Raw genomic sequence first — 24,333 nt, forward strand, 5'->3', positions numbered from 1 at the left:
ATTGAGGGAAGAGTGCAATTGAGAAAGCAGGCTTGTCACACTCATGACATGTACACAAGGCTTCATTTGTTCCCTCTGGCTACTAGCTACTAGCAATCCCTGTCAGCACAGAAGGCATGAATACTTCATGGCAAATCTGAACAAGCAGATGACTGATCTGCTTGTTATGACATGTCCTGTAATGTCAGTTAAATCCTATGTTGTTTTATTGCGGCATGTTGTTGTTGGAAGGAAGGTTGACAGGTGTGAAAATGTCTAGTTATGACGGAGCAAGGGTGAGTGAATCGTTGAAATTGGTAGAAATCAGTAAGAACTTCTAGAAAGGGACAGAACATTAGTGTAGTCTGAGCAAGGTTGGTGGGCGGGCTCAATTTCACAAATATGACATTGGCCACCTTGTGACGATCATTCTGTTCGTGACACATCAATGACACACCCCAGCTGGCACAACAAAGCAACTCTTCTAGCTTCTACAAAAGCAGTATGGGTGTTGGCTAGGCTCCAATACATATGTGGACGGAACATTTCTACAAAAGACTGCACAGCGTTAGAATAACCATGATTGGAACTTTGTTTACACACCATGGAAGAGAGCTGTGAGCTCCTCAGGAACAGACAGAGGGGCAAACTTGTATTTACTCCTCTCCAGCACGCTCACTTCCTCCCTGGAACAAGATGAGAGAATCAAACCAACAGAGTCCTATTTAACGGTCAATTCAATTTGACCAAACATTAAATTCAACTCAATTCCATCCCATTAGACTCAATTCAGCCTGACTGATTAAAACTCAAATTTCATTGAATTCTAATTTCATTGTTAAATAATCCTCCTACTCATAGGTAGGCTTTGATCAGACACGACCCAAACTGGGATCCCATCCACATTTTTCCACTCTGTGATCTACCACACTGTCTGGGTCAAGACAAGTCTCGCATAAACATTCACATTCATCCTTCCAGTCACTTCGATGCTCGATCAAGCGTCAGGTCTCAATGCAAACCAGGATGCAAACCAATGCAAATGAGTGCAATAGTGAGCAAAGTAAGCTTAGGAAGTGACTTTGGAAGTGAGGGGTGGTGCAGGAGCTACGTATGTGATTCAGCATCAGCACTTGACTCACACGAGCACTCCAGACATGTGAGGTATGATCTCATGATCCCCCCCCCCACACACACACATATATATACATATATATATATATATATATACATAATAATAATAATAATAATAATAATACCTTAGACTTATATAGCGCTTTTCTAAGTACCCAAAGACGCTTACATACATACATACATACATACATACATACATACATATATACACACACAGCTATCTATGAACCCACTTTCTCCTACACATTCCTGCTAATGCTTATCCACACCCACTGCCCCCCCCCACCCCTCACACACACACACACACACACACACACACACACACAGATAGACTCACCCTGCCTGCCGTCTCCTCCAGGTCTGATAAGGGTCAAAGAGACTCTCACACAGCAGCAGGCTATGCTGCACCACACATTGCAGAGACTGTTTCTCCTCATGGCCTCGCTTCAGCTGGAACACAAGCACACAATCACAGGACACGCCAACGGGAACAGCATTCTCCTATCAGTTCCTCCTTCACTAATAGGGCCCTCCTTTCATTGATGGGCAACGAGCAATGAGCAAAGTTGGCAGCACATGGACTAAAGACAGCGGGTGGCGTATGGGAGCACTGCGCTGACCCACGTACGTATGTTTGTGCTGAGGAGCTTGCTCATGGTATTAGACTAGTTAAATGATTTGGCCCAGTTATATAAATTAGCTTTAGTTTATGTGTGGCGGACTTTGCCCATGTTTTGCTTGTTGCCAGTTGCCCGTCAATGAAATTAGGACTCATAGAGTATACACACAAGGTTAGGGAGTTTCTCTGGCGAGGCTTGTTTGATCAATAGAAGAACACATTTAGCAAGGCCACATGAGGCAATATTATTATTTCAGAGTGTCTCACACACACACACATACACACACACAAAAATACACAAAAGCACCTAAGGTCACCCAACCCATGTTTTTTTTTATCACAGAACCTGTTCTGTAGCCTGTGTAGAGGTGTGTGCTGCACGTGGACGTGGGTGAGGTGGAGAAGCGCATCTCCCTTCCTCCCTCCCTCCCTCCCTCCCTCAGCCCGACCCTGACCTTGAACTTTACCTCGACAAACTAGCGTCTGGGCTGACATCTGCTCAAGCTCACACAGCTGAGTGTAATGGCACAGGGTGGTACTCCAGCAACTATCTGATGGAGAGTGATCAATCAGAGTGCTGTTTAGAACTGAACTGAACTGAACTGAACTGAACTGAAAAAGAAGTGGGTGTGACTGCAAAATGCTCCCTCGTTTAATCGTGACAGTGAAGACAAAAATGCTCCACTTTAGTTTGAACAAATCACAGGAAAATGACTCCTTATGGCTGTATTTTCAGTTTGTTCATAAGAGCTCAAATGTGCAGGACATAGTCCAACTAATGTTACTGAAAGATTTGAAAATAGGCCCTGCATTTCCCTTCTCCTCCCAGCCATTCATATGCAACAATAAACCTGAATGACATTCTGAAGGTCCCATCCCTGAGTTTCAGAGTTTGTTGAGGAGGTTCTTCAGAAGGAAATATCTCCCTAATGCTGCCCAGAGAGTATGTCTTTTTCTTTCCTGTAATCAGTAGTTATTGTTTGAATATGAAGTAGTTATTGTTTGAATATGAAGTGTTTCTTCTGTCATTCTGTACTGTGAAGCCATTTTGTAGTTCTTTAGTTCTCGGGCATTTTGAGACACGTGACCATATTAAAAAGCACAGTTTGAGCACAGTTCTCACAAAATAAAAACAACTTACAAAATATATCTTTAGATATTTCACTGATGATGTTTCCAGCTGTAAAGATCTAAAAACGTAGATCTTAATGCCCACCATGCAGCTAACATCAAACCAATACACTGTGTTTAAGATACACGTAGATATACGGTGTTACATAGCAACATCTTAAGCAACAACTTCATACCAACAGAGGATTTATGAATCTTAAGCAGATGATACACACTAAGCACCTTCTTGGGCAACACCGTTGAGAAACACTATCTGGATACATCTTACATGAGTAACACTTTCATGTCATGTCAAATGCTCCTAGAGAGTAATGATTCTTAACTTCCATTTATTTCCAAAAACCTGGATTCTCAAATGTTAATGTGAGTAAATGAGAGCTAGTCAATAAATGTTCCACTTTAGGAGTTTGACTATGAGTTTATAGGTGGAATCTGTCTCTGACAATTTATCCCTTAATAACTGTTAGTGACAGGTCATTTCTCAAACAGTCAAAGTGGGGAGTGTCATATAACCCGATAATCCCTTTATCAGAGGAAGTGGGTTCCGTACATCATGTTACTGAATAACATTTGCTTCTGGAAACATAACTAAAGTCAAGGCAATCTGTGCAATCTCATGACTTTTCACGCTTCAACCAAAGCAGAAGGGACACAACCATGAAATTGTAAATGGGCTAAAAACTAGCAAGTGAACTGCCTAAAGGCATGTAAAAACCTGGTGGGGACCACCAACAGCCCAGTTGCCACTGATAAAAGCTAGTCAAAATGCCAGATGGCATCTTTTGGCGATATAGTGGGAATGTTGTATAGTGAAAGCTTTTCTTACACTTCCAAGGAAATATATAGTGCATATCCTGGATGACAACAGGTGGGTTTATCTGTCCTTCACATGAACATATACCATCAAAATGAATTTGGATATGATCAAAACTAGCTGCCTCTAAAAACATACCTCAAAAAGTGGCAAATTGCTGTATAGTGTGCTTTAAAATGAAATCGCCATATGAATGTTATATTTTTTTCATTTTTTGTTTTTGTAGGTAGCTAATAGCTAGTTTCCATACCATCTTCATATTCATATTGATGACACATGATCATGTGATGGAGAGATAAACACTCATGGCTTTCCCACTAGCGGCACAGGCTATTCACAACATAGTTTGTGCTCAGGGATGGAAACCCCACAAACATAAGAGAACCGCATTTACAGCACATTAAGGTATATTCTATAACATTAAAGACGGCTAATTAGACATTCTAATAGATAATGAAAACAAGTCAAATACTCTTCAGATCAAGCAGGAGAACTGTACCTGATTAAGGCAGAATGTTAAGAGCTTGATGGTCTCAAACACAAATTCTGGGGTCTTGTCAGGCTCAATGTTCTCCATGTTCCTGCCAATTTAAAAACATTTTGGAAGTCAGAAATTTAATCGGTGCATTTGAAGAAAATGCACATCATTACAACATAGTTGTACTAGTTCATTGGTTCATTCATTACAATATGGTTGAACTAGTTCAATTGTCAGCAGATGTCCATGTAAATGTTTGTATATGTGTATGGGTGTGTGTGTGTTTATGTGTGTGTGTGTGTGTTTATGTGTGTGTGTTCATGTGTGTGTGTTCATGTGTGTGTGTGTGTGTGTGTGTGTGTGTGTGTGTGTGTGTGTGTGTGTGCGTGGCAGCTACGCTTGGTGCCTCACCTGCAGATGATGATGAAGAACTTAATGAGCAGTAGTGGATGTGGCACACTGCCATTGGGCTCCTGGCCAGACAGGTGCAGGGCACTGTGACACAGCTGTGTGCTCAGGAGCACCAGCACCTCCCTGGGCAGCTGGGGCACCTCGGAGCCACTCTCCTCCAGCCTACAGCACAGAACAGCACAGCACACAGGCCAGGGGGTCACGTGTGGGTCACATTCTTCCTTTCTTTTTTATATTTAGCCAGACAATTATTTTTACTTTAAAACTACATTTGATGGTGATATAACCCAAATGTATTCCTGATTTGCTGTTTCATGCCTCTGGTAAGTCCACCTCTATAAAACTCTGAAGTTGAATATATATTAACCTAAAATTTGAACACTGAAACGACTAATGTACATGCCATTTACTACAGAAAACCTCTGTAATAGAGAAGTGGCTCCTGACCAAATTAAAAACATTACAGGGAATTATGGTAGTCAGAGAGGAAATCCTACGTATAGAGCTGGACCAGGAAGCTTACTAGTTGTAGCTGAGTGATAAGTGTTTGCTGATTGTTGCCTTATCAAGCTTGTACTGATAAATAAATGTACATCAGAGAGCATGCATGCATGCAAGTGTGCATTCTGCATTCTGATGTGGTAACTTACCGTCGGGGTTCCAGGGAGTGAACATCGATAATCCTCTCGAAGGACGCCACAAACGCTTCCAGCCACTGCTGCAAATAACCCACATCTTTCTGCAGAGGATGAAAGAGATAAGGTAAGTGTGTGTTTCGGCCCTTTTGCAGTGACCCCTTTTTCAACTCCTGACCTGTCGCTGGCTTTTTCTAGTAAACATTCTTATATACATGCACCACTTACCACAAAACATTAAGACAAATATAGGCCTAGTCTAGACTAAAATGAATGATACAAGAATCTCATAGAGGAAACGCTTTTCAGCATAATGAGGTCAGTCTTAAAATTATGTATGAGAATGGTCTCCATCAACAGACAAAATATGCTGAGAGGTTAAGTGACAATGACTTTACCTATCTAACATCTACCTAAGACCAAACTATCACTAGAATTCCCTCTCAAAAACTTCAAAACCTATTACGTATTAGATGATTTATGTACATTGCGATGCATCCTGACAAGCTGATAAGATCTCTAGCATCAAGCTACAAGCCTGCAGCCCCCACAGACAGCCCTGACATTTGCACACAGGGTGACAAGTCGAATACAAAATGATTCACGGAGCACATGCATGAAACACATGGCAAACATGTCATCACGTAGCATTAGCAGAGGAACCCAGATCTAGTTCAGAGTTGAGCACCCATTTGCCTGGACAGGAAGTTGCCTGTCACAAGCCGCAGCGCAGAGATAACGCATTCAGTCTGCAAAGCACAGATACACTTCACGTCTGAGGCGAATACTACACTTCAGGTTTACCTATGACCAAAGTATCTCACCTTAAAACACCTCCTCTACACATTAACTACAGAGTTAACATGGCTGAGAACACACTCTGAGATGCACCTCGTTGGACCCCTGTGTTGTAAACATTACCAGTTGATGTTCAGCTGGGTGCCAATCCATGGCTCATGTCTGTCAGGCTGAGAGGGAGCAGGGGGTTGTGCTGACCCCAGTCTCCCTGCGCCTGCGTGGGAGAGACAAGGGGGACGCCTCGGCCCCAGTGGCTGGAGCAAGCGGCCGGGTGGCTTGTAGTCCAGGAAAAAGGTTTGCTCAAAAACCTCTAAAGCACTGAGACACAGCCATTGCCAGCGGTAAGATTCACTGCCTCTCTCATGAGTGTGCTCTCTGCTTCTATCAAGCCACCAGGAAATGCCAAGTCACTTTAACCGAAGCACATTTCCTCTCTACACATACACACAAACAGACACACATGCGCGCGCGCGCACACACACACACACACACACACACACACACACACACACACACACACACACACACACACACACACACACACACACACACAAACTCGACAATACAATGTCTTCCTCTTTTGTCAACAGCTACTGGAACTATGGGCAAATGGTTGTTTAGGTGTTAAATCACACCATCGCAAAACTATCCAATGAAGTTTGAAGTTTTTATGTTCCTTCTTTTGAAGAGTTATTAGCTATGCGATACAATGTATCATGTCATGAATACTAGGTGAATACCAGTTTGCATCCTTTCAGTTGCAGTTACTGCTGATAACAACAGTGTTAATAGCATACGAGGGCCAGATTTAGCTCATGCCCATGCAATGTTTGGAAGCTCTGGAATGGAAAACCAAATGGTTTAATTGACATAATGGTTACTTAATTTTCCAATCCATTTCCTGTTGTCATTTGGGATTTAAAAAGACCAAAATTAGCACTGCCTTTTCCTTTCACAAGTATTCACTGATGATCATACGTTATCAGAGCCCAAAAGGTGCCAAACAAAAAAGAGCACTTGAGGTGTCTCTGATTCAGGGACCCTGCCAACAGAAACTCATCTGGACTACAGTCTACACTCCCAGGATCTCCCTGGATCCTGGCACATGCTCCACTGTCGAGCAGAGGTCATGACCATCACTTTAGCCAGCCTTAATGAGTTTTCCATTTTATTGGGAGGTGAAAGGACTTGGGATCAAATTCAATTTAACCCCAAACTCATTCACACTAGAGCAGAAGAAGCTTAAGGCCACCGGGACCAAACACGATTGAGATTGTATTTCCATTACAAATGGCTATAGCGTAGAATGTTCACATTACGCAGATCGTGGTGAGGATCGTGGCATACTTACAAGTGCAAATGAACAATCTCATGGCAGTTTAGCAAATAACACAGGATTTTGCACCATATACAAACCATGTTACATCACATAAGAAGTCTTGCCTTTCTTTCCGTTATTTCAAGAACCAAAGACACTTCTCTAAATTGTGTAATTAAAGGCAGCAACCCTACAAAAACAGCCAGCAGTCTGATTCACATGTTGTTCTGAAATACACAGATCACTTGACAATGCACATGCTATATGGAAGGAATGTTATTTGATATTCAATATCAGAAGTGAAACAGCTACTTTTGTCAGAGTTCAACCACCTGGCACACCCAGCTTTGGACAACCCCTAGATGTCAGAACTTCCCCTGTACTGGTTTACATTCAAGACCTTGTGGGTCAACTGCCAGTATAGACATTACACATTAATTACATTGCAGTAAATAAGTTAGCACAGCATCAGTTACAGAAACACAAGCACAACCAGCACCAAACAACCGTCAGTCGGCATGAACCTGTCCAGTTTTGTATACATTTGGCACTGACATTGAAGTGCCAACACTTGAACCTGGCCACAACTGACAGTCGCACAAGAAACTCCAATCGGCTCCACAGCTGATGGGCACAATAAAAGGAAGCTGGGTTCGGGGGTGGACTGACCGCCTGCTGATCCCTGGGCTAAGTCCTAATCATGCTTTTGTGTGTGTGTGCATGCGTGTGTGTGGCTGCTTGAGATGCAGGCCCATTCTGGCTTCCTCCACCAGCTGAGTGGGAAACAAAGAGTGCAGTTGGCTTCCTGATTCAGCTCACCACTGGTAAACACACACAGCCAAATGTGGGACTGTCATTAGAGGGACGTGTCAGCAGCACATACACCTTACTGCTTTCAGGGTTAGCAGAATTTAATGTGCACACAATACACATTACTGCTTTCAGGGTTAGCAGAATTTAATGTGCACACAATACACCTTACTGCTTTCAGGGTTAGCAGAATTTAATGTGCACACAATACACCTTACTGCTTTCAGGGTTAGCAGAAGCTAATGTGCACATACATACATGTACACCTTACTGCTTTCTGGGTTAGCAGAATTTAATGTGCACATACATACATGTACACCTTACTGCTTTCAGGGTTAGCAGAAGCTAATGTGCACATACATGCACCTTACTGCTTTCAGGGTTAGCAGAAGCTAATGTGCACATACATGCACCTTACTGCTTTCAGGGCTAGCATAAGCTAATGTGCACAGCAGAGGCAGCTCCCATGACAGCAGGATAATCTCACAGCTCTGCCCTGGATGCGGAACATCTGAAGGAGAAGTGCCCTTGCCTCACAGCGAGATACAGGGCTGTCAGCGTGGCTCACCCTCCTATCATTACCCCAGATTCACCATCACACAGCTCATTATGGCAGACTAATTACACCCGGCATCAACTAGTACACTCCTCCATGTTCGCCTGGTTTATCCTCTCTTCAATTACCCTCTTATTACCAAGGACAGGCACCCCACCACCCACATGCTTCTCACTTCACTTCATGTCTCCTAAGGCCTCTGCCTCTTTCCAGCAGGGCTGGGCAATATGGCCCAAATCACATATCATGATCATTTCTCAGATTTACCTCAATGATGATAAATCCACAATACATGTTTTTGTATTGGTAAGTTTCCAAATTACCACTTTAATGCATGCCTTCAAATGGGACAATAAACATCTGTTGAAAATATCAGCATCTGTGTAATACTCAATGTGAAATCTAGAAAATACAAATGTTGGAATTTCTAGTTTGTATGTGTTATTCATAATTTCACAAAAACAAACTATCAACTAATCAGAATCTGACATACCTAATTTATCGTGATAAATTATTTTTGGTGGGCAAATGGTTAGAAGCGTATTAGAACAGTATTAAACAAACTCTTTTAACTGGAAATATGATAATTGCACAACTGCAAAAAGAGGTACAGAGTTTTAGTCAACCTGTGCAAAAAATCTTTGATGGTGGGTTGAATCAGGCAGCCCTACCAAACGAAGCTGTGTGTGTGTCAACTGAAAATGAATAGATTGGAGCTAAATGTGGCTCAAATGGTCCCCTGGGAGAGCCTGGAAAGCACAGAACATCTCGCCCACCGACAGGCCCTGACAGATCCCTCTACTGTAAAAAGAGGGGAATTTTGTAATACTCCTTGCTATGACAAAAGCCTAGGTCTACACAAGATGTTAATTACTTGGAAATATCAGAAGAAAATATCAGCATTGACCACTCAAATGCAGTGGCCAGTGACAAGTCATGTCACAGGAGAACAAACAAAGCTCTGTTGCATGTTTTCCAGAGTGTGCATGGTATTACTGTATTTGTTAAGTATACAGAGATGGAAAGCAGGCATTCTGGTGAATGAGATGACCACTGTGCAGGAGAACTGTGGTCTGAAGAATAGACAGTTCAAGTCTACTGCTACACGTGTCAGGGAGCTCTTGTTACATGTGTCAGATTGCAGTGTAGAGTACATCAGTGAATAACAGTGACAAATGAAAAAAGACAGCAAAAGCCCGTCATTATCAGTCATTCTTCACAGAAATTTTGCAAATACGTTCATGCATATCATAAACAATGTTACAGTCTGGCAGCAGAGCTGGACAGACAGTCATTAAAAGATCACGTTTTTCTTGGTTTCTTTTCAGGTTTTGTTTGGTATTCAATTAATGTAATACTCTCTGTTTAGAATTATGTCAGCAAATGGAGAAACTCCAGCACACTATTTGAAGATTAAACAACCACCCTATCAGTCACACATGCACAGGCCACAACATGCCAGTTCCTGCAGCCAGGAACACAGCTCTGGTCCCGGTCCATATTTTCCGTAGCACATGCGCTTTCCTAACTCACTATCGGCCTTGGGGAAAACAGTGCATTATTCAGCAGCACACAAAGACATTTCTGAGCCAAAACAACACTCTGGTCATCAGTGCAAAGATTAGCTGTTTCGTTTCTAAACTGAAGTTGACTACTGTCTGTGCTGACACTTATGTGGGTGACAGGGGAACAGGGAGAGGTCTGTGTATGACTAAAGCAAAGACTCTTGAGTAAAACTAAACCTTGGTAGTATTTTTGGTACACAGAAACAATACTCCTAATTTGTGCCCAATAACACTCCTTAAAGATGAGTGCTGGATTTGGGCTTGGTTTATGACGTCTAGTCTCTATAGGTCACTATGGGTGGTGACATTCCCTGTCCCACCTAGACTTACCAGTCTAGAACAAAGGAGAGAGGCTAAATTCAAGAAAAGTCAGTGCATAACAGTACAACAGGTACACCATGGCTGAGGCCGTTAAAATTCTTAATCACAGTAAAAGCAGGGTTACCTCAGGTCAACACTTCCACAGGGAAAAAAATGTTTACACATTTCACTCATGCCAACTCTCTGTTTAAGATCTGTGCTTCTTACCCTAAACAGCATGTCAGGCTCTTTCTTTAGCTGCTTTTAGCTCAGGTCAAAGAAAAATTCAGGGAAGCTTGGATATTATCACTTGAATAGCCACAACAGATATGTAACAAAACAATAGATATGATCACTTAAGGCTTAGCAAACCACAGAAAGCCATGAAGAAACTACTATAGACAAAGTTAAGAAAGGGAAAATTAGTACTAGAGATGTAATATTAAGACTGTCCAGTTTCCACAATACAAAGAAGGGGCCCAAAAATCAACCATTTCATAAACAGGTTGAGCTCAAAGGTTACCGGCTGCAGGCCATGAGAGGAAGTGGCACAGTGATGTCACTGTTGTCCTCTATTGCAAAAGGAAGTGGTTGGGCACACAGATTATTGCTGTTATGACATGTTGCTGTGAGTCCCAACCTGATGCTTTGATAAGACACATGCACCATTTGAAGGATAACGCTTATTTTACCCAAACAATTTGAAAAGTACAGCATCAAATAATAAATCCAATTGTTCAAATGTTTATTTAATCCATGACACCAGCTACTTCCTGTTTCCATTAATGCAAACACAATTTAACCAACCTGTCAACCTCAAATATTTTTCAAGCAATAGAAAATATATGAGAAATTCCTTATTAATGCTTATTATGGAACCACACACACACACACACACACCACACTCACTCACTCACTCACTCACAGAGAAGATAAACAATGAAAAACTCTGACACAACTGTTAGGACAAGCCAACAGTTGGTGGACTTAATGACTGTGAGGTGGAGTCATATGTGTGTGCTTCCACTCCCTGAAAAAGATCCAGTTCCTTTTGTCTCCAGACATGCCTAATTAACCTCTGTGGTGCCCCTGCTACTACTGACGTACAGGGAGGGACTAGCAGTGGGAAAGGTACAATGGGAAGGATTGGGTTTCTTACTTAAGATAAAATCATATCTACTTGAAATAACTTAACACAGCTGAACTTATTTGCCCAAGGCACATGAGCAGCTTGAAACTGCCCTGAATAATTAAAACATGTCTAAGGATGTCCAAGCAATCTGTTGCCTTGTTATCAGCGTTTGGTCAACTTGAAGACTTGAACCAAAATAAGCAGGCACCTGTTGTTGTGAGTTTCCATGGTGCTATACCGGCCAGACCCATCCACGGCACATTTGCTCAACATGTTAATAGGCGTTGGGCTCAAAACGTTATTGGATTTTCCTATCGTAGTATACAGCTGCATTATGCATTCAGGAATACGCCAAAGGTGTGTCAGTGTACTGCTTTGAATGGAATGCAACGATGAGTGAGGCGCGTGAGCATGGGTTCGCTGGTTCTCATACCATAACACACATGTAGCCTACATTAAATGAATACTGTTAATCTGTTGATAATTAGTCGCACTTGGCCTCCCGTTAATGTAGGTTATTTGTAACAGGAGCAGCAAAAATACTGAGAACGACTGACTTTCACATTAACATGAACCTTCCAATCAACACCCTACCAGCGAGTAAAATCCCAAGTAAATGCAGCACAAATGCACCACAATAATGTAACCCATCACTAACTGAAACATCTATTGCCAACACTACAATGGGGCTAAAGAGGAAGTAGCAGCAGAACGACAGGTAAACAGATGTCTGCCATCCAATAAGACGGTGAAACAGCAAAGGGAAATAACTCTTGTCATTGACAGACTGTAACTAAATCGGAAACTAACTTGTAAATACTTGTTTTGTCTTGTTAAAGAGTGCAATCGGACATAAGAGAATACATTATTTTGGGTACATGACAAATTTAAATGCTTTTGCATGCCCTTACTTTTCACAGACAGGGCATACTTCCTGATATGCTCCCGTTCGCATATTTGGAACAAGAAATGACAAACATGGTTGCCTGTTAGCACTATGTCAACTGCATACATTTGCTCTAGTATCATGGGATTTCCAGTCTTTAAGCGACTTGCCAACAGGTTATAAACAATCTTGGACTCAACAGTAAACCATGGCAAGGCTACTGCAACAGGTGTCAGAGCCACAGTCGCAGGCAGTGTAATGTATTGCAAGTGACTCACCTTGGTGTAATACAACATCCACAGCTCGTACAGTCGTTCCTTCGAAGCCATTCTCCTTAGCGTTTCAACAAACGCCCTTAGTTAAATTGTTCTTATAACATTTGTAACTGTCTTCATGTGGTGGCATATAACGTGTCCAACGCTTTTTTCTTGAAAAGACACAATGAATCCAGGGGCGATAAGATAGTACATGCTCCCTCGCTGTTAGCCTACCTGGTCGCCAAGCCTCTCCAAAGTTACTCAGGCAGACAGCCTACATGTCAATGAGATTAAAATAATCATATAGAACAACACCATCAGTGCTCAATTGAAAAGACGAAAAGACGGAGGAAAGGCACTGAGAGCACGGTTCCCTCTGTAGTGATCCCAGAGCAACGTCCCCATTAACAAAAATACGCACGGTAACAAGCACACAAGCCAACGTTGATGCTTCACTCCTTCCTGCATTCGGCAGACTGTATCTCCAACTAGTGTTACACTCGTGAGACGACGGCTTGGAAAACAACCTGATGTGGCATCGCAGTCTTTGATGTATTAAGTCCCTTGTTAGTTCGTGCGACCGCGGAAAGACATTAAAGACAAGCTACCTTGCTCCCCTTTTGGGCTTGGAGGTCTCATAATAGTCACTATAAAACGAATACTACAACGAGGTGACCTCGTTTAGAAAAAGCACTTGCTGTATTATTACTGAATATATAAAACTAATTTCATTTTAGAAAGCTTTTTACTTTATAGCGTGGACATTCACAACTTATTCATTCAATACACCAAAGTATTGATCGCCTTATAAAAACGTCTGACAACAATGTTCTTATTAATACATTTATATATATTTACGTGAGACATAGAAACGTCTACATGTCCATATACCGACAAAAATAAGGAGCATGCCAAATAACGTGATGTTTAATAGTTATTTAATTTGTGTTAATAAAACCTCACTTTTATACCAAAGAAAAATACATATATTTGAAGATTCTGAGAGCATACTTTGGCTGTCACATAGTATCGTTATGCCTCTCTGTTTGCATTGTTAAATATTTTAATGTTTTCTCTACCAGTCACCATTTCAGTGAACAAAGTAAGAGAATTGTTCTACAAGTGACCTCATGTCAGCTAAATCAGGCTCCTTGTTGCTTTGGCCCCATTTCACCGGATGCACTTCTCTGCAAAACAGCCACCAAGGAAGAGTGTGCGCTTTTCCACTGACGAACACATGACAGCCCAAACAGGACAGAGGGAAAATTCTAAATGCCACTGCTTAAATGTCAAACAGTGGCTTTATTCCTATTTTTTGCAAATTATATCTATATACAAATATAACTGTAAACATTTGTTTTTATCTATTTCTATTTCTGGCTAAAGTGTATCTAAATAACAGTGAATTACATATTCGGGATATTACTACATGAAGCAACAGGATTACCTTTATTTTCCCCAGGGAAAGATCACTGGAAGCCTGTTTCTCTTCTTACCCACATATGGTGGAAGAGAGCTTTGATCACCCCACAGATAATTGTGGGCTTTTATGTCCTGTCTAATCAGCTTCTCCTCTGGTATAATGCATGAGCACAGGTTGGCTGTACATCGGGCCGGCACTGGTCAATATGAGGATGGACCCAGAGAAGCTTCAGGCAGCTGTATTGCCATGGTGATGCCCTACATACCAAGCCAGGTCGTGCCCAGTGCTGAGCGGTTGTCCATGTAAGCTTGAGCACAGGGCCTGATTTATGAGTTTTTGTTTAGAGTACGTTATCATGTCAGTGATGCAAATGTAAAAGGCTGGTTTGAAGTAGTAGGCAAAACAGTTCACAACAAAGTTACATGCGTTGTAAGGACTACCTCAAAAAGAACCTGAAATGAGTCATATTTAAATTTCTCATCACTTTTAGTAAAAACCAATTTAGGATTTAGAACAAGTGTTACCTAAAGGCATGATGCTTAAGCTCACATACACAACTGTAAAATTCGGAAATACTGGAATTAATTACAAACCTGTTATCTATTGCCTCTGTTCAACAGTTAACCAACACAGGAGCTTTTATTAGCTCCACCAAGGAGGTTATGTTTTCAGTTCGGTTTGTTTGTCTGTCTGTTTGTCTTTCAGCAGGGTTACACAAAAACCACCAGTTTGATTTTGATGAAATTGGCGTGGAGTAGCATGTGCCAAGGAAGAACCCATTAAATTTTGGAGTGGATCTAGAGCAGGGGGCGGATCCAGAATTGTTTTCTTTAACATTGCGAGATAGAGTTTTTGGCCTGTGATTTTTTTACCTGCTGCTGAAGCACTTCTGGTGTTGGTTGTTTTCACCAATTAAGGACAGTCTTCTAAATGCTGGCTCCTAAACACATACAAATACTGCTGAGGATAAAGTGGACCACTAGTTAACTAGCACACTCTTATTCAGTTGCACTCATTCCCTGGAAATCTGTCCCAGCTTTGTGTTATAAATGCAAATTATTGCAGTTGAGAATATAAGATAAAGGAATGACAAGTCTATTAAGCTGACCAGGAGCAAAGAGCACCAAAGGAATTGTATGTAGAAATCTGTTTAGAAGATGAAGATGAAGGAGGCTGACTGAAAAGAAAAAAATAGAAATCACTCTGCTGGCTTTTCAAGAGAAGCATATAACACAGAGTACATACAAAGGTATATCAGTTATAGAAAACACAACCTGAAGTTCAGCGAAATAACAAAGAAGCAGGCTAAAGAGTCAAGAAAGACAGGCAATTATAAAGGAGATGACAACAAAGAGAGAAAAGAGGTGAAAAAGCTAGGCAAACCAAGGAAGAAATGACAGGATCATTTATGGATCCACATGTTAATTCATGTTTTTTTCACCCATCATCTTTGTTTATTGATGATTTTTTCTAAAGGTTTGGCAAGGATGTGTTCAACATGAGACGCAAATCTACAAAGAATCAAGGAAAACTCTTAATGTAAATGAAATTATAATTCAAGAGTTGCAGAGATACTGGCTTGTTTTGATTATGTAGGCTATGTGAAGTGTAATTGTGTGGTGACATTTGAGTCAGTGTTTCTCTTCCGTCACTTCACACTATACAAATCTAAGACAAACAGCACTCACTATGGAGCACTCACTACTCTTTTGAGCTTTTTGGGTGAGTCAGACATTCGGAAGAGTCATAGTGCTATTACATTCTGTAACAATATTAGCCTAATTTATGTAGTTCAATTAGCATTTGTATGGGGCATATTGCTGTCCATTTCTCTCAGTTAGCTATTGATTATTTAGCAGTTGACTCAGTTGTTCATTCCTTACAAGAAAGCTGATTAAACGTATTCAATTGTCCCATCCAACACAACAGAAAATGCCCAGTTCTTCTGTATTACTGTAAAGAGAGAGGTACTCATAGATAGGACAGAAACCTTGCTGAAATACAGAAAGGAAAATTAACAAAGAGATATTTGAGATCTACTCCTCTTTTTGTCTGATTGAATTGGACCACTGGAGGCCACTGAATAGGAGATTACAGTATAAAACCAATGAATGTAAAAAGCTTTTTACAGCCATTGAGAACAACAGTACAGTTAAATAGAACAACAACATTTACAGTGAAACACATACATAAAAGCATTAAAAGTGACCAACAGTGCAATAAGAACTGCTAACTGAACGATAAGCTCACCACTCTCCGGCTGCATGCATCGATGTTCTCGGTACTCCACAACATTCCTGTTACATTGGTCTGTTCGATCTTTCACTCCATATTCGATTGTGTTAGCTATCGATAGAAGGATGGAGAAGTCAGTTGGTTCGCTGCAGGAACAGGCGCTGAAGAGGAAAGAAAGATTAAAAGCTCTAAGAGACAAACAACTGCAGGTGAATAGGTTCTATTGCCATTATTTTACTACTAACAAAGATGCCTAGTGTAACATTAATTAAGACGTAATGTTAACGCTACCATGCCTATAGCTAACGTCGATGCTAGGAAAACACGCTAGGAACTCATGGAAAAAGTTTCTAATCGGGAAATGTAGCTTGATGTTTTCTTGCTGCCAAACCAATTTGAGAATCTATTGCCGTGTTGTTTTTAGACTATTAGCGACTATCGCCAGTAGGCTAACGTTACATGATTCTCCAGCTAACGTAATGTGGCTAGCTAGCATAGTTAGCCAGCCAACTAACGTTAACGTTACACCCGTGTAAGCCATGTGTGGCTTTCTCCTGTATATGTAAGATAGATATGGTTATCACAGAATACGTTGTTTTACTAATAGGCTATTTAAGATTAACTCAGTTTACAAGGTAAGTTGGCCAATGTTAAATACCGATGATGTAAATTTAGCAAATGTCTGTTAAAAGTTGTTCAGGTCTAGTCAGATAGAATTTTATTCAAACAGTGGTATTTGAATTATTTAGCTAACTAACTTTTTACAAGTTTTGTTGCTGGTATTGGTGGCATCGCATATGTTGCGGTGTGTCATGGCAACTCAGTAACGTTAGTAATGCGCGAGTGGGGCTTTTTTAATAACATGCATTGCGCTAATTGCATGTAACTTTCGCCAGAACTACGTAGTGCTTTATGGCACCACCTCACATCCACCTGCTGCAGTTGCCTGATGTTTGGCTGCTAGGAAAGTTGTTGACTGGCTAGTTTTTCATCATAAACATCCCTGCCAATGTTATTTATGAAAGAATGCGATGTAGACTTTAACCTGGTGTCATCCCTGTCTCAGGAGATTTTGGAAATTTGTAGTTTTTCCAGATGCCCAAAGTTATCGACCTGTCCTGTCTCAGGTTAGCACCCAAATAAGTTCAGTCTTCATCGATCTCACACCAATAAGCCTGGGAAGTTTGCAACCTTGAAAACCCAACTCCGCTAGCTTGTAATAAATTACACTGTCCAATGTATACGAAGCGTGTCGCCAACAACATTTTATTAGATTACACATACTCATGTGTCTTATATAACACTTAGAAAACAATGTATGTGGGCTGAAAACGCAAGCAGTATTTCAGCAAATTTAAAATTGGTCATCCTTTTTTTATTATTCTTTGGTTATGTTAGTGTTCATCTCTGATTACACACTATATAAAACTATGCCCTCATATTTGTGTATAATCTTGTGACATTACTCTACCTTGTCAGTCTACATGCTTCTTTGGCTTCTGTCAATGTCTTTGCTGGTTCCATATCCTTAAGCTTGTAAACAAATACATGTGTACACTGTCCATTAAGGGGTCTTGAAGCATGATTTGTACTTAGGACAGTGGTGTAAAAGTGAGCTACACTTTTACTTTTTCTACTACACAACTTTAGGGGGAGCTCAGTAGCCAAAAATACCAATTCTCGCGTAATGGGGCTTTAAGACTCTTTTTCTCACGCACACACAAACGATTAACTTTTTTTGAAGGCTGACTGTTGTGTCGCATCACGTCACCTGTGTATGGGCCAAAAAAGTTGCACTTGAACACACACTACAGCCAACGGCCAACTATACGTTCTGTGATATTTATTTACGGCTGTGATTCAGTGCAAAGGCGAGTTGCTTCTGACAGACTTTGAGCATTTGCATTCACAAACGGGAACACTCTGAACTGTCACAGGACTTATTTGTTTCTGAGATGTTCTGTATCATGTCTTGTTAACCAGTCATGTTCTTGTATAGTGTAGCCTACTTTTTTACAAATTACATTGAAAACCATGTAAATTATTACCAAGGTGTTTACAAACAGCACATTTCTTCGTCAGAAGGTTATAATACAATATTTCTTCATCATATTGCCAATCATTGTGATCTCACCAATGGGCCCCTTCACCGATTCAAAATACTCAAATGGCCGAAAAACCCACCATCAGGGGTCTGACTAGTTTGGGAACAGTGCGGAACACACCACACAAACTAGGGCCGCAGCCAACCGTCGGCCTGGTGTGTCACAGGCTTTACACTCTCAAGAGCGCCGATTAGTTTGGCATGTTGTTCCTGCTGGGTTGTTTACATTCTAGAAGTGTGGTGTTGTTTTGCATATGCTGCTCTTTAAGAATGGCCATGTTACTATTTTGCATTGTTCTTCTGACAGGTGGTCAGGAAGTCTTTCCAGGATTTGACTTTGGGAGTGTGTGTGTGTGTGGGGGTGGGTTCTTCCTTGCCTTTTGTTTCAGTTTAGTACCCGTGCCAATATCTCATTTTTATTTTTCTGGTTTCAATTACGCTTGGGCAGTATCTATTTTTTCATACCTTCCTGACATTTCACCGGGGTATACGATATATGACTGTATTTGTGTAAAACAACAAACCGTCTAAGCTGAGCTGCTGTAGCACGTATGACCGTGTCATTGTCTAGCCTACAATACGGTGTGTCTAAGATGCAGCCTATTTAGACAAGTCTTGCTGGGTTTAATAGTTATGGCTTATAGAATAATGAATAGATAGGAAATAAGCAGTTTTGACACTGCAGCGGTGGATACAGACACATCAGTGTGTTGGATGGAGCTGATGTTCGAGTGGTGGTGGCAAACTGGCCGTTGAGCTAATGAACTGCTTTTTTAGTTGGAGGAATTAATCGATATTTTCATGATTCCATATCTAATCAAATTGAATTTATTAGCTAGGAGATCTATAGAGCAGATCTAATTTGAGCAAAACTGCATCAGCCATCATGCACTGTAAACTCTGGAATAGTCCGAGAGTAAACAGGGTCACCAATGTGGAAGTTGCTAGGAAAACAAGGAGACACCTGTTGAAAAAGATACTCCTGCAGGATTTCTAAATGCCCTGGTATACCGAAATACCTTGATACTGCCCAATGCCAGTTTCAATCATAATATTTGGGTTTCTTTTGTGCTGAAACTTTGCAGTGCCTGTGACCCATCCATTTTGATCATATTCACTGCAGTGCACATAACATGAACAACATGCACTCATTAAGCTGTTTATTCTCTAGGGGAGAGACACTCAGGATGGGGAGCCTGAGAGGAAGAGACCACTGGAAGATCTGGAGCCGGAGCCAGAGGACAGGCACAGGTACACACAAACATTCGCACACACGCATATCCATGTGTGCATAAGCACACACACACACACACATTCACAACTTATCTCACGGACACATCCTTCAGGTCCTTCAAGCACTTGAACTTGACCTCCATTTTGTAAATGGAATCACAACAAGTGTGGGCTGCTCCTATCTGATAAGCACCAATGAAAACAACTGGCCCAGAGTTCAGCTGACTGCTTTCTCCCCTCCCTTCTAAACACCTCTTGCAGAACACAATCACTTCCCGGTGAACAGCCTCCATTCACTGTTTACACAGAGACGCGTGCTAATAACTCCTCCGATATCCTGCGGCTCCCAGTGCTCTATTTAAGGCAGCCAGACGAGAGCATCTATCTCCACAGCTAGATTGTTTTGTTTCCATTGTTTATGTGCTGGAGCAGAAGCCTCGCCTTGACTTCTCGGGGCACGTGGGGGTGCAACGCACTCACCCTGAATTACAGTGTGTCAACACAACAGACCCAGAGTTATTTTGGGACGAAGCTAAAAATTTCCCTCAAACTCACCCATGAGATGAGTGCCTGCAGTGCTCCCACGCAAACCACAATATTTGCTCGGACTCACGCATGTCGCAAATGTCATGCAAATTTGCATATTGAATCAACAGATATTGAATATTTCAGATTTCCATTGCAAGTCACAGAAAGTCAGTCAGTGTCATTATTTTCTGTGTAGCAAACCTGTGAAAGGTGCAGAACCTGGAGGGTTCATGGCGCCCTACGCAGGTGTTGAGCGCTGGGATTGGGTCCTTAGCTGATACTTGACATGGGGGCAGACAGACTTGCATTTGTCTGACTCTGTAGAGGTGAGGTTGCCCAGTCCGGACTACAGCTGTGGCTCAGTGGTGGCTGGGTGTCTCTGATGCATGTCCCCTCCAGTAAGCCACCATTATGCTTGAGTAATTAGTCGTGTGCAGATTTTGTACTGCACTGTAGGCGCTTTTGACGCTGCACTCTCCTCCTAAACGCTTCGGTGTCACTGCTGAGAAAAATACCATCTAAACCGCTGGAAGCAGCAAAGAAGAGGTGATGTGCCGAACAGAGCACTGTGAAATACATAACAAACTCACCAATATTCATTTGTGGATTATACTGGACAGGCCCTAGAAGTTTTGGTAAGTGTGTGTTCATTGTTAGTCGCCAGCAAAACTAGCCTGTTTATATCCAGGAAAGACGGTATCACTACATGTGAAGTTTGGACCCTCAGGTTTTCATCAGGCAAGATGGTAAACCACAGAAACAAGCTGGCCAGCATCATTAAATAAAAGAATAAGTTCATACACTAACAAAACAAACACTTTTGTGCCAGAGAGCAGGGAATCAAACACCTTATCAAAGAGGTTGGCAAAGCAAGCATTCGTTCATCTTGTAGCCGTCTATGCTGTTTATGTGCCAGGTTAGCCGAAACACCACAGCGCACCAGCCAAAATGACGGCACTTTTGGCGGGCGCCACTATGCGTAAGGACTGCAATGGCAAGCATAAGCTCCCTGTTACTCTCAAGTCTGGGCAGAATCAGAGCACTCCTCTAGAGGCTGGCCGACTCATTTCAGACCCGAGTCACAGAGGAATCTGCTGAAAATGGTTCACACGGTCAGGCCCTCTGTAGAAAATGGGCTTCCCCTTCACAGCGGCCTGTCTCTGCTCAAGGTCTCCCCCCATTAAACACAGAGGTTTCCAGGCCACTGCTATAGATATCTGTTATAGTGTTCTGTTTTTAAAATGTGCTGTTGCAATAAAGACCTTTTATGCCCTTTTAAAAGTATCCTGTGCCCAAAGGCAAGGCAGTAATTGAGAGCCACTTGCTTTAGTCTGTCAGAGATATTAAACAGACCTGTCTGGGGATCCTACTTTAGAGAACACATTATATACCGAGTGGGTAGTTAAGCTTAAACAAACAGTTGTTAGAAGCAGTACCAGTTGTTGCCAGCTTGGAAGCAGTCCATAGAAACGTCATTAGAAAATGCATTATACCATGTTCCACAGTTGTGACTTGTAGATGAACTCCCTCCGAACCCCTGTACACCACTCTGATGGTCCTGCAGTCCCCACCCATTGGGTCTCATGGGAGAAGGGCTGTACTATGCTGCCATCTGCTGGTCTTGAGCTGAACCCGCGCAAAGCAAATGTGAACCCACAAATTAGCTGACTGGCCAAGATCATTGTTGTTGGCACTCATGGTTTTTAAAAACAAACAAACAAAAATCATCATGCTGTGCATCCTCGGCTGTGTAGAAAATTAATAAATCCTAGATGTGTGTTTTGCTGTATGATGGTCTGTGGGGCCCTATTCAATTCTTTCATTTCGTAATAAGACCACCTATCCTTTAACACGAGTGGTCATAAAAACTGTTGTGACTTTAGTTGGGTCAGGGGTGGGAGATGGCATGGTGACCTCTGAACTGACGCTCTGCTTAATGCAGAGAGCTGAAGCTGAGGAACTACACCCCAGAGGACGAGGAGCTGAAGGGAAGACAGGTGCCCAAAGCCAAGCCTGCCTCAGGTGAGCGCACACCTCCCCTCACATTTACACACTCTATCCCCCTCAGTCGGCTGTGTGTGTGTGTGTCTGTCTGTCTGTCTGTCTGTCTAACGAGCTGCTGTGTTTGCTCCTGCTCGTAGTGGAGGACAAGGTGAAGGACCAGCTGGAGGCAGCCATTCCAGAGCCCATCATAGAGGAAGTGGTGAGTGGAGTACACGCAAGCCTTTGACACCGTGTTCTGTGTGTCTGTTACAGTGCAGAACTTGACTCTATTCAGTAACTTTATTCTCTGCATTGTGTAGGATCTAGCCAACCTTGCTCCAAGGAAGCCTGATTGGTAAGCCTTTGTTTTTTTTTTTGTTACTGTATGCCAAGCTTTCAGTCTCTGAAAATTCTCAATTTGTACCCAGAAGCTACCATTTTTAATGAAGAAATGTGCCCTTATTGTGTGTCATCAGGGATTTGAAAAGAGATGTAGCAAAGAAGCTGGAGAAGTTGGAGAGGAGAACACAGAAGGCGATTGCCGAGCTTATCAGTGAGTACATGCACACTCCCCAAACTCGATGGCAGGCCTGCTTTAAGGCTGTTTTCCTCTAACTGTCTAAGTAATTGATTACATATTTTCTACTTTCACCCTGTTAGGAGTTTGCAGTCTGTCAAATAAGCAATGATAAACACACTTTATTTGAGATTATGTCTTGGTTATGGTATGAGGAAGAATAAATGCCACATGTCTTAATCAGTAATGTAGGAGAGGCCGTGGTATTTCATGAATAAACACCATTGTATGTTCATCATGTATCGCTTGCTGAACGAAATGTATTCACAGTTTAGACTAAAAATGATTCAGCTTCTCTTCGCGTTATGGGAGTTCAGTGTTTGGTACACAGGACAAGTTATTTCAGCCCACCAAAGGATTGTTATATTATTGTATTAGAATTTATAACAGTTCTATGCAATCACTGCCATTTTCAGCAAGTTGCAACTTTGGGTTGTACAATTTGGTGAACTCTGACCTTGACACATCGGCTGAAATAAGGATACACTGAGAGGAATTTGTTCCAGTTGTTTGTTAAGAGTGTGGAGTTGTACTACTAACTGTGTTATTACAGGACATGCCTGCCAGTCAGAGCATGTTTCTGTACGTGCTGATCGCACTAATGGGAAGCAGCTGAATCTGTTTGGCGTTTGCACTTGTAGGGTAATTGCTGTGAGCTTTCAGCACCTCTGGAGATTTGATGCCACTTGATGACATCATTGGCGTGGTTCTCTCTTAGCAGCCGCATCTGTTTAATCTTAAATAGCGTTGGCGTGACGATAATGCATTAGAGGGCACTAGTCTGTTTTAATAGCGGGTCATTTTCGCAGTTCTAGAGCCTACTTATAATGTAAAGCTTTTATTTTCCTCTTGTATCTTCTTTAATAGTTTTAGCGCAGTATAATTGTAATCCGTATTAACAATTGTCCTGATCATTGTGTGTGTGTGTCCATGCGTGTCCATGCAGGGGACCGCTTGAGAGGCAGCGAAGAGGAGCTGGCGATGGCAGTTGGAGCTGTTGGAGTGGCAGATGGTGACTCAGACTGAACCGCTCCCTCACTCTGCAGGCCATATTCTACAGATGCAGTCATTTAAACAGGACTCGCGGTTCTCAGACTTGCTGCCACACCATCCCAAAGGTGGGAACTTGACAAACCAGCAGGGCAAAGGGTTTCATCTGAATCTGAAGATGGATGAAAAGCTTCTGGCAGCTCCAGACAGGGTGCTCTTCTGTCCTCTGCTCTGGTCATCCCTGTGGAAACCCCATAACCCTTCATTTTAGTCCTGCTTAAAACAAATATTGTTCTGATTGGTCCAGCAGGGTTTCCCTATCATGACATCCCCCAAATTGTCCTTTTTTGATGTGTGTTTTGCATCTTGTCATGTCTCAAGATAATGTTTAGTGTTTTTGTAAAAAGTGTAATTAAAGACCAACTTTGATATGAAAG

The 24,333-nt window shown here is 41.9% G+C and overlaps 2 protein-coding genes across 4 annotated transcripts in view; one reads left to right on the top strand and one right to left on the bottom strand.

The window, feature by feature from the left end:
• The window catches only part of nbeal2 (neurobeachin-like 2), a 58,295-nt gene extending 44,712 nt beyond the window's left edge, over window positions 1-13,583 (bottom strand). Inside the window, exons 1-6 of one of the 3 annotated variants that reach the window (XM_031573877.2) lie at window positions 12,845-13,583; window positions 5,217-5,305; window positions 4,567-4,728; window positions 4,177-4,258; window positions 1,451-1,563; window positions 583-665 (exon numbers count right to left, since the gene is read on the bottom strand). In XM_031573877.2, coding sequence (XP_031429737.1) covers window positions 583-665; window positions 1,451-1,563; window positions 4,177-4,258; window positions 4,567-4,728; window positions 5,217-5,305; window positions 12,845-12,895 — 580 coding nt within the window. In that variant the 5' untranslated portion in view covers window positions 12,896-13,583. Of the gene's footprint in view, window positions 1-582; window positions 666-1,450; window positions 1,564-4,176; window positions 4,259-4,566; window positions 4,729-5,216; window positions 5,306-6,122; window positions 6,490-12,844 lie in introns of those variants that run through there. The other 2 variants (XM_031573891.2, XM_031573884.1) reach the window with 2 other exon arrangements.
• Window positions 13,584-16,528: 2,945 nt separating this feature from the next.
• ccdc12 (coiled-coil domain containing 12) lies at window positions 16,529-24,332 on the top strand. The gene is made up of 7 exons (XM_012826506.3): window positions 16,529-16,690; window positions 19,757-19,836; window positions 22,289-22,368; window positions 22,488-22,549; window positions 22,650-22,684; window positions 22,806-22,882; window positions 23,853-24,332. Exons 1-7 carry the CDS (start codon window positions 16,607-16,609, stop codon window positions 23,930-23,932), a joined length of 498 nt encoding a protein of 165 aa, XP_012681960.1. The 5' UTR covers window positions 16,529-16,606; the 3' UTR covers window positions 23,933-24,332.
• Window position 24,333: the final 1 nt, after the last annotated feature.

This window comes from Clupea harengus, chromosome 1 (genome assembly GCF_900700415.2).
Source record: "Clupea harengus chromosome 1, Ch_v2.0.2, whole genome shotgun sequence".
NCBI classification, from domain to species: domain Eukaryota; kingdom Metazoa; phylum Chordata; class Actinopteri; order Clupeiformes; family Clupeidae; genus Clupea; species Clupea harengus.

Excerpts from the sequence above, each read along its gene's own strand:
- ccdc12 (XM_012826506.3), top strand. The coding sequence starts at position 16,607 with ATGGAGAAGTCAGTTGGTTCGCTGCAGGAACAGGCGCTGAAGAGGAAA. Across the intron at positions 22,369-22,487 it reads CAAAGCCAAGCCTGCCTCAG|TGGAGGACAAGGTGAAGGAC; the intron begins GTGAGCGCACAC and ends TCCTGCTCGTAG. Across the intron at positions 22,883-23,852 it reads GGCGATTGCCGAGCTTATCA|GGGACCGCTTGAGAGGCAGC; the intron begins GTGAGTACATGC and ends GTGTCCATGCAG.